Below are 13,198 nucleotides of genomic sequence, written 5' to 3'. Positions count from 1 at the left end.
CCAGGATGGACTACAGGAAGGGGAAGTGAAAGCACCCCCCAGCCTCTTCCAGCCACCCCAACCACATAGCGGTGAAGGATGGTAACAGGCCAAGCAAGTGCAATTCTGGTTGAAGTACTTACACCAGCTAAAGGAAGCCTTTAAGCTCCATTCACATGTTAATTCATCTGAGTAGATTTATCACTGTGTCACATTAGTACTGAATCTGGCACCTTTAATCAATCCAGAAGATTAGACCTCATGCAAACACAATGCCAGTTCTGAGGAAGGATTTGGAGGAGGGTTAGTGATTATTTTTTTCTCAATTCATTCACAGGATGTGACTGTTACTGGCCACTTAAGACCCATCTCAAACTAATACTCAGGCTGAGTGATTTGCAGGGCCGTTAAGAGTCAAGCACAGAGGATGTCTCTGCGGTCACCCATGGGCCAGACTAGGTAAGGACAGCAGATTTCCTCCCCTAGTGAACTGGGTGGGATTTTTCCAACAATCCCGTCACCATTATTGAGATTCACAGTTTATTCCAGGTATCAAGTAAATTTAATTTCCCAGTTGCCGTGGTGGAATTCGATTGTTAGTCCAGAAGCCTGGATTACTGGTCCAGTAACTTAACTGCTATGCAGTCATACAAGCAGTGAGGTTGGGAGGCATGCAAGTTCTATCCAGGTGGGATCAGCTACAATGCCGGCCAATTCCCAAATGACTGACAACTCCCTCCCCAAGCCACCTGTACTGCCGCAATGCCCAGTCTGAGGCAGTGCCATGGGGCGATTTGCCACTGGCACCTTGTAGGAGTAGGAGGCCTACTCCCCACAGTACTCACCCAAGCAGCTTAGAGTAATCTGGTCTCTGCATAACAGCAGGGCTAGTGAGGGAGTAGTGAAGCTGCAAAACGCGACTTGGAAAAAGGGTGCAAATAACAGGGAAAGCTGGTGCTCTTTTCTATGTTTCCAGATTTCTTTATGTCATAAAAGGAGGCCGTCTGGCCCATCCAGTCTATGCCAGCCCACAAAGCAATCCTTTTCCCTATAACCTATATTCCCTATGATTCCATCAACACCCCCCAGACTCTACCATTCACCCACCTATACTAGGGACAACTTAGTGGTCAACTAACCTACCAACCCGCACATCTATGGGTCGTGGGAGGAAACTGGTGCACCCGGGGGAGACCCATGCGGTCACAGGGAGAACGTGCAAACTCCACACAGACAGCACCAGAGGTCAGGATTGAACCCGGGTCGCTGAAGCTGTGAGGCAGCGGCTTTACCTGCTGTGCCACTGTGCCAGTTAGGGAGTAATATTATGAAGAGTTTTCCACACCCTGACTCTAGATGCATCCCTGGCCCACAATGTGGACCGACCTCGCAAATATAGGTACACGCTCTCATACTTTGGTTGGATCTCACAAGTACACAGATCCACAGATAGTAAATCAGCAGATAACAAAGACACAGTGTAATACCAATGTAATTAGTCTCCGATTTGGAAAATGGCGAAGGTTCCTCCCACTCATTAACCAGGACAGAGGGGATGTCCAGCTCAGTCCCTGTCTGCACGTGTTTTTCTCCTCTCTAATCATTTGGGATTTCCAATTGCAGCGTTCATGTTACATCTGATTCCTTGCAACCTAGTTCCAACTCCTCCGCTGAAGTAAAAAGGTGTATCAAGTCATATTTACATTTCATTTCCTCTGACTAAATTCAGTAAAGCTGTTTAATTAATTAAGAAGGCAACTTAGGCAAGGTAGGTGTTTATTTTAAGAAAGTGCTGGGTAACGGCTTTGAACATTGCTGACTTCTGATCTCATCGCAGCCATGTGTGGAGTAAGGCAGAGACAGGAGACCTTCATTTTCTCACTGCGGACAGGGCCACTGTTGACACACGAGGCCCGGACTTACTGAGTTTCAAAACTAATTTCAGGCAGATTACAGGCCAGCCTCACAACCTGATGCATGTTTTGGAAAGGGCAAGAAGGATTGTGTGGTTTTTGGGAAGAATTTAAGTCAAGAGTAAAAATTAAAGAGGGGGGCTAATAAGGGGAAGACTTCAAGGTAAGGGGGTTGAAGTCGCTGGGACTATGAAGAGGATCTTAGGAAATGTTTACCATGATGAGGCTTCAAATCCCAGGGGATTGAAGGAAAGGAGTAAACTAGAGTAGTCTACTGGCATTGTTTTACACTAAGGCACAACTAGAATTAGGGAATGTGCTAACAGAGACTGAAGCAGGGCAATTAGGTGCAGTTGTGGAGAGATAGACTTGATGTAGATGGTGGAAAAATATAGAATGGACTACAAACACATGAATTAGGAGCAGAAGTAGGTCACTCAGCTCCTCGACGCTGTTCCGCCATTTAATAAGATCACATCATTTAATATGGTCTGCGTGTAACCTCAACTCTGCATTCTCATCTACCCAGAGTAGTCTTGCTTATTAAAGTCCCCTCCCCGGTTGTCAAAGCACTCAAAACAGCTGGGCCATCATCTAACTACCTGTGTAGTGCATGTGCGAGAGTTTGGTTTTCTTTGAAAACTGAAAGAGGGTGAATATTGGCTCCAAGAACAGGTCAAGAGCACTGAGGCCAAATCAGGTGGGCTGTATGCTTGGGGGCTGGGCATGAACAATATAGGGAGGTGTGAGTCTTAAAGGAAATTTGAGAGCTTGCTCTGCTATTCCTAATATACTTCCATACTTTCTATTTTCTTTTAAATACTACATAACTTCTACTTTCTTCGTAGTTTAAGAAGATTTGGCATGACATTGAAAGCTCTGACAAACTTCTGCAGAAGTATAGTAGAAAGCATTCTGACTGGTTGCCTGGTAAGAGAACTCCAATGCAGGAGGCTACAGAGAGTGGCAGACTCAGCCAGCTCCATCACAGGTACAGCTCTCCCCACCATCGAGGAACATCTACAGGAGGCGATGTCTTAGGAAGGCGACATCCATCATCAGGGACCCCCACCATCCAGGCCGTGCCCGCTTCTCAATGCTGCCATCAGACAGGAAGTACAGGAGCCTGAAGACCCCACACCTCAAGGTTTAACAACAGCTTCTTCCCCACTGCCATCAGGTTCTTGAACCCACCTGAAAAGCCTCAACACTACCTTGAACTATATTGCCCGCAACTAGCACTGATGTCATTATGCTTTTTTTTTGTTTATTTTGTCATTAAGTTATGTATAATTTATGTTAATTTAAGTTTACGTTAACTTATGTTTGTCATGTTTGTAATGCCCTGTGCTGCTGCTGCAAAAAGCTGATTTTCATGGCATTTATACCCTGAGAATATGTGCCTGTGACAATAAACTTGAACTCTATTGCCAATCTATACAGCAGCATCTTGACTCCTGTGAAAGGTGTCCATCCATAGGTAGCCAATGGCCTAATTTAGTCTTGTGTCCCAAAGCCACCATTCAGACGGGCCTAACATTTTATTGGTGGATCAACTAAGCGATGCCATCCTGCTCCAGCCAGCACAAGCAGGCAGCATTGCAGACAGAAGAGGTGAGGGGACATGGGTGCGTGCAGTTTTGTTGTGGGCCAGGAGGAGGAGCTGGAGGACACTCTGGGCCTCGCCTGCCTTGGGCTTCTCCCTCTCCTACCAAGTTCCATCACTTTGCCGGCGGCAGGTTTCTGTGGGCCCCAGGGTGTTGTGCAGACTCTCACTACACCCACTCCTGCCCGGGGACCTTTCCCACCAGCTTCATGCACGATCGGCAGATGCAGAGGAGACCTGGAAGCTTAAAATCTCATGGGGACTGAATGGACCCCTTCAGCTCCAACAACCAGCACCCACACCTAGTTTCAGGACACACATCCTTCCCACCCACCTGGCCTCTGTGAGTGGTGAGCGCTGCAATTTTACCTGGTAGTGGAGGGGCTATTGGTGGTGGAGGAGGGGTTGGGGGCGTGGGTGCTGCAGGGATGCTCTGGATCAGTTCTGAATCCATGGAAGACCGAGACAGTGTGATCGGATCTCCGTCCAGACAATCCCCAATGGATCCGTGCTGCAGGTCGGCCATCTGCCTCCCCAGGTGAAACTGCCGCTGGAAAGCCTCCTCCTTCTCTTTGATCATCTTTCGCAAGGTGTGCACCTGGCTGCTGGCATCTTTGTAGGTTTCCTGTCAGGGCACAAAGAGTTGTCATGGGTGGCAGACTGCAGTCAAACCATGCCTGGCGACTAAACTCCTGTATCACCCCAAGAGCAGAGCTCCCCCCCAACCAGGTGCCGGGTGGTCCATGCAAGCCACCTGGTCGACGACAACCAGAGTCACTCCACAATGGGCTTCAAAGAAATGCCAGCCAGGAGCTGAAAAAAGTGCAGTGTCCTTAACCTTATTTCTGGCCAGCCAGTGTTCATTCATTAAAAGGCTTTTTTTGGATGCAGGCAATGGTACGGAGAACTATGTCAAAGATTGTTAAGCAGAATTTATTCATCCATGGGGCGTGGACATCACTGGCATTGGCAATGATTTATTTCCATCCCTAATTGCCTCTGAACTGAGGAGACGGTGAAGAGTCAACCACATTGGTGGATCTGGCTAAGGAGGCCAGATTTCCTTCCCTGAAGGACACGAATGAACCTGACTGGTTTTCACAATAATCCAGCGGTTTCATGCTCACCATTACTGAGTCTAACTTAATTTTTGTCTAAAATTCCAGATTTATTTAATTATTTGAATTAGTTCCCCAGCTGCCATGGTGGGAATTGAACTCCTGCCTCTGGGTCAGCAATCTAGGTCTCTGGTAGCCTACATACAAAGAAGCCTGCTTTTGGAGCCCAGATTTTCATTGGGACTTACACCATCTTCAGTACAGGGAGTCCTAAACATCACAAGGTAGGTAATTGTGAATTTAAGTGTCAAGCCATTAATTAGACCCCTTGAAGTTGTGTGCAATTCTGTTACCCTCACTGGAAACAGAGGGCAAGTATAACTCAGTACCTCCTGGGATACAATGGCAGCCACTGCTGTCCACAAGCTTCTTGGTTCTTCTGTTAAACTGAGACTTCAGCAGCCCGCTGACCCTGCCCAATCCCAGCCAGCAGACCCTACCTTAATTGTTTCCAGTTCGTTATCTCGATGGAGTAACTGCTTTTCCAGTTCTGCCACCCTCATCATATTTTCATTCTCCAGTTCCTGAAGCTTCTCTACTAACTGGGAGGAAAGATAAGAGTTTCAGCTTCAATCCATATGAAACAAAGCCCCGTTCTCTTCTCAGAATGCACACATACATTTGGGATGTTGATTCAGTACGTTTAGGATTGCGCAACTATTTGAGGTACAGTTCAGCCAAAAGCACAGATCCTGACATTCCTACATTCTGGATGGTTGAAAGTGCAACCACAACAGGACTTTCTCACTGGTGGCTGGTCTGTCTCCAGATACACATTCAAATTATACCCCAAAAAAATCCTGAGGTGGAACGTAGGTGTGGTGTATGGTGTACCCAATGTGCTAAGTCCTCAATGCTAGCGAGGGATATGGACATGAACTTTTCACCCATAACAAAAAAAAACATAGGTACCACTAAATCTGGTAGCAATGACACTAAGGCTGCAGTGACATGCAGTGGTCAACCCCTCCACAGATACAACTTATATGTAAGTTTCATCTTGTATCTTTCGTCTCGTATGTTTCAGCCTGTCGAACCAATTGCTCCAGACCCCAGCTCCAACTGCAAACCTACTCATGATACCTGATCCATGAGTTTCCCAACCCCAGCTCCAGCCACACACCGACTATTGATATTTCACTGCTTGCCAGCAGAAGAAATCAAACGCAATCCATCTCATAGCAAACAGGACTCACTGGGTAACAGAGGACGGGGCCCTGGAGAATCACACTATCTACACACCAAAACATTGCTGACCTTATGAGTACGTGGATCTGCAAATAGCAAGTCAGCAGATAATGGACACTTAGTATAGTAACAACACAGGGGTAATGTACCTGCAATTCTACTTCTCACTGAATGATAACAGTTCTCCTCTACAGAGCCATGAACAAGAGAAGCAGGAGAAAATCCCTTTTATCCTCCTGAATGTTTTCCAGCACCCACCTGTTTTTTATTGCACCTAGATACTAACAGAGTCCCACTGAATTCCTCTGGTTTAAAGATTTATTAACTGCAAGCTTATAGGCATAGAAGGCAAGCTTCTTAGAACAGTGAATGCATCACTCTGTTCTAGATGAAAAATTGTGGGCAGAGGCTCCCATCCTAAAAAGTCAGTGACAATAATCAGCCTGTTATGTCTTTATATGGGAGACGGTAAGAGACAAGAACACAACTCAGCTGCAAGCAGCTACTTCACATCTTCCCTTTTGTTTGCCAAATCCTAGTGTTTGTCTGACTCTGCACTTGGGTTAAAATGGTTAAATCTCAAAAGCCCAACAAGCTCGGATGAAAGGCAATCGATCTCCTATTACACCCTTTTATACAGTCCCAACCCAAGTATCAGCAAGGCTCACCTATCATCACAGTCTCATGCCAAAGTCACAAGGTTGGGATTTCAAGTCCCACCTCACCAGAGTTGAGGAGTCGAGTGACTTCCTCCTGCTCCTAATCTGTATGTTTGTAAAAAGCCCATGACAATAGTCATGGTAAGAGGCCAGAGCACGACATAGCTGCAAATAATTGCTTCACACATTTGCACTGAGATAGTGCTCCACTGTTGGAGGTGCCAGGTATCAGGAGAGACCTTAAACCGAAGCTCTACCTGCCTTTCTCAGCCAGGCAAACCTGTTCCATTTGAGCTGAAGCCTTCACCACAATGGAAACCACCAGAGAGTCACACAAAGGGGAGAAAGGTCAGAGGGCAAGGTAACAGATCATACACTCACGTGTGACATGTGCTCTTCCAGTTCATCCACCTTCTCCAAGGCCGCATTCTTGGTCTCAGCATCCTCGAGTAGACCACCCACATCAAACACATTGTCAAGGTAGGCCTGGATCTGAACCTGGAGCTTATCGCTCTCCGTGTGCTTGGATTTCTGGGGGGTGGGGGAACCAATTGAAACCATCATTAGGGATGCAATAACAGACTGTAGTGTCCTCTGAGTAAATAGTGTGCATTTCCAAAGCAAGAGTGGAAGGGTGACAAGGCCATTGACGTAGTGTGGAATTTGAGGAATGCTGATTTAAAGGGCTTTGAAGCTGCACTGAGCAGAAGGGAATTTTCTACCCACACATATCGGGTCATTTTGGAGACTCTGCACAAAAAATTGGCAGAGACTACAAACTGTCTGAATTTGACTGTAAACAAGCACTCTGCCATTCTTGGAAGGGACTTGCTATCTTATTGAGTACGCCTTCAGCAGGACATCTTACATGACTATTTAATGGATATCATAGGTGGATTGTGGCCATATGTCTGTCTTCCATATTTCCTCACAATATAGGAAACGGCCATTTGGCTGATGGAGTGTACGCCAACCCACAGAGCAATCCCACCATTCCCATTCTACTGCTTATTTCCCAGCAACCGATTCTCTCACATGTTCCCATCAACTCCCCCAATTCTCCAGCCATCTCCTACACACTAGGAGCAATTTACAGCAACCAATTAACCTCCCAACCCACACGTCTTTGGGATGTGGGAGGAAACTGAAGCGTACGCGGTCACAGGAAGAACATGCAAACTCTACACAGACAGCACTGGAGGTCAGGATTGAATCGGGTCTCTGGAGCTGTGAGGCAGCAGCTCTACTGGCTGTATCACGACATGATTACAAGAAGTGATTACAGTCACTCTCAGCTTCCTGACCTCAGGACCATTCCAGGCTGCTGCTGCTGCTGCTGACCTCTGCCACATTTCACAGTTTGTTGCTCACTGCTGCGTTATGGAGGTCACCCCAAACTCCATGCTCAAGGAGAGGAGACTCCATCTACTGCTCCTCCAGCCCTCCGGTAGCAGGAGAGTGGGCACGGGGATTTGTCTCCATTGCCGGCTTCCCCAAAGTACAGATGTTCAGAGACTGTACTCGTCCTTACAGAGATCTCCCTGGCAACCTCCCCCCAGCAACACTGGGCTGTAACCCTGGAGGGTCACTATGACCTCCGTGCACTTTGGGATCAGTTCTTCACCAGCCTGTCCCGGCCCCTCTGATCCCCTGGGAACACTCTTCCATTCCCCTCCCGTTATTGCAGCATTCACCCATTCAGTTGCAACACTCTCCTGTAGTTGGAAGAGTGCAGCTGGTACTGTGGTGTGTCCCTCTTAGAGCTGACTGCAGTGATCGCACCTGCTGGTCTACATGCTGGCAGCTGTGAGAACTTGTAACATGTCAATAGGGAACACTGGGCTGAAACGGCCAATGTTAGTTGAAACTGGGAAATCTGACAGCACTGTTCTCTGAACCTCACAGTTCAAAACCTCACTCTTTAATTGACTTTCACAAGCAGCATTAGAGTGACCCACAACCCTACTTTAGTGCCAAAATCAGCATGGAACAATTCCCAGGCACAAATCTTTTATCTGCTTTATTTGCTGAACTCGCTGTAAAATGCATTTCCTTTGATCAACATTTCCAGCGAGGCATTTGGATTCATGGCAAAATACTCAGACAGGATGCAACTGTCCCAGAGCATCATTCAAGCAGTGTTTTGAAAACGCCGGCGATTACCAGGGGGACGTGCTTCTGTGGATCACTAAGTGAACTGTGTCAGATTAAGTAGTACACTGGGACAAAAAATTTCCAAAGTGAGGGTTCAAGATAAGAGGGGGCATTATAAAACTGGACAACAAGACCTATTGTGCAAGAAATTGGGATTAATCACACCCTTTTTGTTTAGACACTATGAGGGCTCCCAAATAATGGCTGTACTATACAATGAGTGTTCAAGCACTACAAGTATGGGGAGTAACTAGATCTCAATCTTCATGCAACACTGATTTGATGCCAACGCTATCATTTTGGAACTTTATTACAGATATGAGACGACTGTCTCCTTCACTGGTCACTGGCTCAATCCTGGCTCCTCCAGGGAATTCGGACACATAGGCAGCTCATGCCCCTCTGGTCCCCTCCTGCTGCCTCTGGGCCACCTTGTCCCCCAGACAGGGAAATGCACGACTGAGCACCTTGCAACATGTTTGGAGGATGTGCCTCTCAGGGTTGAACGGCCAGCTATGCATGTGAGCTGTGGTATGAAGTTTGCAGAAGGACTGTGTATGTGTGCGTGCAGTGGAGCCCATGAGCTGAGTCCTGATAGTGCGTTGGCAGCAGAGCATTGGAGGTGTGGTCCACTGAACAGTACCTGAGGTTAGTGGTGCTGTTAACGGGATTGGGGTTTGGTCCATCACTGACCTTGACCACTGGTGTTAGGGCATTGAACTTGCAGCAATACCTTCAGATACATGGGCTGGACTCTTGGCTTTTGACCTCCTTGGATATCTGCTGTCACTGCCTGCTGACCTTGTGTCTGTAGGGGCTCCCAGTCCCTGTGGATACAGGACATTCCTCCTCCTCCTCCAGAGTCGGGGTCCAAAAACTCCAGACCCAGTCCTCTCTAGTGTTGTGCTATTGGTCTCTATTTCTCTTGGTCAGATTCAATTTTGCATTGACTTCTACCACCTGATTCAGCCACAATGAACCTCCCCTTTAAGAGGTGAAGATTAACTTTAAGCAGCACAGGCCTAGCTTGCACTGGTGCAGGACACTCAGCACACCGACAATCCTGCCGATCTATCCAGCCAACACAGTTAGTTAGCAGTCAACACAAAGTTGACACAACACATGCAGTGGCAGTCATCTGGCTGAGGTTAATTGCACCTTGCCTGTTTTCAGGGGCTTTATGATTTAGTGTGAGGGGGGCTGACCACTGGCTTCAGTACTCCTGCCCTTGGGGAGGGGTGGGGAGGTGGTAGAACAAAGTAAGGAATCGCCAGAATTAACTGGAACCATGAGAGAAACAAAGGACTGCAGATGCTGGAATCTGGATGAAAAACACTGATGCTGGAGGAACTCAGGAGGCCAGGCAGCATCTGTGGAGAAAAGCAGGTGGTCAACACTGCGGGTCAGGACCCGCCTGCTTTTCTCCACGGATGCTGCCTGGCCTGCTGAGTTCCTCCAGCATCGTCGTGTTTTTAAATGGAACCACGATTACCAGCACTGCATTGTGCTCTTGCAGAATGATGCTCCTTCACACTCACCTCCAGGAACTCGTCCAGACCCAGTTTGGTGAATTCGAACTGCAAGTGGACCCGGAAATTCATGTCCTCCACAGAATGAACCACGATGTTGATGAACTGCATGCATGCCACCTGGCAGAAAGCAAGGGGAAAGAGAAGGGACCTTAGAGGTGACATCAGAGTAACTTCCACTGCAGCACTGATTTAAAGGCAACTCTTATGAAGGTGTGGAATGCACTGTCTGAAAGGGTGGTGGAAGGAGATTCAATGATAACTTTCAAATGGGAATTGGATAAATAATTGCACGACAATCTTTGCACCTGCACTACAATCCTTGCATCATTCTGTTGCTTTGCACTGTTGTTGTATTTATTATTGTACTTATTATTACCATGTATACTGTTTACTCTGTGAGCTTCATGCAAGCAAGGAATTTTATTGCACCCTGGTGTATATGACAATAAACTAATCTGAATCTAAATAAGTGAAGGAAAGAAAATTGAAGGGCTGTGGATTTCATTGCATTGTTTCCTCAAAAGAGTCAGCACAGGCCTGAGTGACAGAACAAACTCCTGCAGCATTGGAAGGGTTGATGATCCTGCATGCATTGTAAAATGGACAATAATGGCCTCCAAAATAAAAACTGGAAAAATAGTACATGATATTAATGATAAACCAGTCAACACTGATATAAATTGCAAATCTGATTTTTTTAATAATAAAACCTGCTCTCCCACTTAAAGTAAGTAGAGGACAGCAAGGAGATTGACAACCTGTGTTGATCACCCCACAATTTCAGCTGATCCTGAACCAACACCATCTCCAGCTCAGCACTCAACTCTTAGTCCTATACTCCAGTTAAACAACAGTCGATCTGATCCCACCTTCTACAGGTCCATGTACTGTATCTGCAGGGCACACTTGCTTACAATGACTGCCAATGAAATCCGAATCCTACGACACCCATGTCTAATCCACTGGACTCGTCCTTTCTCACTGACAGCTTACGTAGCCCCTGCAGCCTCTCTTGGAGCCCACCAAAGCTCCAGCAGCAAGTGGTAGTACTGGCTTCAGTCCACGGAGCTGGAATCTGTTCTTCCCACCTACGGCCCCACAAGCTCCTCGGCCAAGCTTCTGGGCATCTTGAATTTTCCCATCCCAATTCTGTAACCATTTTTCTCATGTCTCTGTCAAGTGCCTTGACGCAGCCTGCTACACTGTAAGCACTTCAAAAGTGCAAGTTGTTGTTACTGAACTCCATTGCCCAACCAATTGAGAACCTTTGAGAAGATATAGAATTTCCCCATGAACCTCTCTGCTTCCCTCTCCTAATATTCTCATCTTGCAGCCTTTATTGGCATGGATCCTCACAAGGGGCAAATAAGGGCCAGGAAGTCACTGTCAGCCCTCCCTCCTATCCAAAGACTCTCAGCACCAGGAGCTGGACCTCACACCCTCACCCCTATTAAGGAGCCTTTCCAACTCTCACCATGAAATCTATGTTGGTGTCTTCATTGCGAAAATATTCCATCAGGTTCTCAAAGCGATGCTTTTCTTTGCATACCTAAAAAGAAAAGAACGTGGTTAGGGTATAAGCTTGTGGGCAGCAGAACGATTGCCCCTCTTGTGTGTGTTATTATCACCCCCTGAGATTTTTGGCTTCACTGGTAACTGCCCCTTTGATTCGGCCCATATCTTCACCACCCTCAATCCATCTCCACATGGCCTTATCCAGCCCAGACTGGGACAATGGGGGAGGGAATGAGAATAAATACCCTATTTTCCAAAAAATATGGCATATGTTGTTGAAGGACCAGTCACGTTTAGCATTACGATGAGGTTCCTAGTGGTATTATGGTATAGGATTAGATGTTAAGGTGTTTGAGGGGTGGGTTTGGAGTTGGGGTGACCTTATGTCTTGACCCATGGCTCAGGAATATGTCTTGGGAGATCAAAGTGCAGGGTTTGTTCAGGGATGTGTGCTTTTTTTCAAAATCTATTAAGGGGCACTGAATAAACCAGTTCATAACAGGGAACTAATTTCATTCTTGTCTGCCAGTCAGGCCAATTTATTTTCGAAGGTTAGCTTTTAAGTCTGTCTGTATTTATCTTAATTATATTTGGTTTGTACCATTTAGTAATTGGATCCACAATTTTTCAATCCAATATCTTTCTGAACAATTATGACCTGAAACTTAACCCGAACAGGGATTTAAGCTGTTGGATCTCAGATTAAAAGTCTGATGTTCTGTCATCTGAGGGTTAGGGCTAGGCTTGACCTTTTACTATTTCTTAGCAAAAAGGAAAACAGATCACCAAAAGAAGGAGAGAGAAAGCTAATGGCTGTCGTACCCTCTGATATATGAGCTGCAGTCCAATTGAAGGGAAGCAATAAATTCGTATCCAACCTGTGGTTAAACTGGGAAAACTGATCAGCATTGGTCCTGATTAATACAAAGCTGAAGAACTGGGGTAATACAGTGACACAACTAGTAGAGCTGCTGCCTCACAGCTCCAGTGGCCCAGGTTCAATCCTGACCTCCCGTGCTATCTGCATGTTTGCACATTCTCCCTGTAACTGCATGGGTTTCCCCCGGGTGCTCTGGTTTCCTCCCACGTCCCGAAGACGTGAGGGTTGGCAAGTTAAATAGTTACTGTTATTTGCCCCTGGTATATGAAAATTATAAAACTGCAGATGCTAGAAATCTGAAATAAAAACATAAAATGCTGGAAACACTCAGCAGGTCAGGCAGAATCTGTGGAAAGAGAAACGGAATTAATGTTTCTGATCAATGAACCTTCGTCAAAACTGGGAAAGAGTAAAAAAAACTTGTTTTCTCTCCCAGTTCAGGTCTTCGACCTGAAATGTTAACCCTGATTCTCTCTCCACAGATGCTGCCTGACCTGCTGAGTGTTTACAGTATTTTATGTTTTTATTATATATGCCCCTTGTGTAGGTGACTGCAGGAGAATCAGAGAGGTCAGGGAGAATAGGTTGCATGGAAATAAGTAGGGAAACGGGATTGCTTTGTGAGCTGGCATGGACTTGATGGGCCAAGTGGCC

General features: G+C 46.5%; 1 protein-coding gene across 2 annotated transcripts in view; it reads right to left on the bottom strand.

Annotated features, from left to right (window-relative positions):
* Positions 1-13,198, bottom strand: part of LOC127567000 (formin-like protein 3) — a 143,370-nt gene that overhangs the window by 36,737 nt on the left and 93,435 nt on the right. For both annotated transcript variants that reach the window (XM_052009605.1, XM_052009604.1), the window contains 5 exons: positions 11,624-11,698; positions 10,156-10,266; positions 6,845-6,994; positions 5,057-5,158; positions 3,868-4,123 (listed from right to left, as the gene is read on the bottom strand). In XM_052009605.1, coding sequence (XP_051865565.1) covers positions 3,868-4,123; positions 5,057-5,158; positions 6,845-6,994; positions 10,156-10,266; positions 11,624-11,698 — 694 coding nt within the window. The remainder of the gene's footprint in view (positions 1-3,867; positions 4,124-5,056; positions 5,159-6,844; positions 6,995-10,155; positions 10,267-11,623; positions 11,699-13,198) is intronic.

Source organism: Pristis pectinata, chromosome X (genome assembly GCF_009764475.1).
Source record: "Pristis pectinata isolate sPriPec2 chromosome X, sPriPec2.1.pri, whole genome shotgun sequence".
NCBI classification, from domain to species: Eukaryota; Metazoa; Chordata; class Chondrichthyes; order Rhinopristiformes; family Pristidae; genus Pristis; species Pristis pectinata.
Note: the sequence above shows the minus strand (reverse complement) of the source record. Positions and strands in the feature narration are given on the sequence as shown.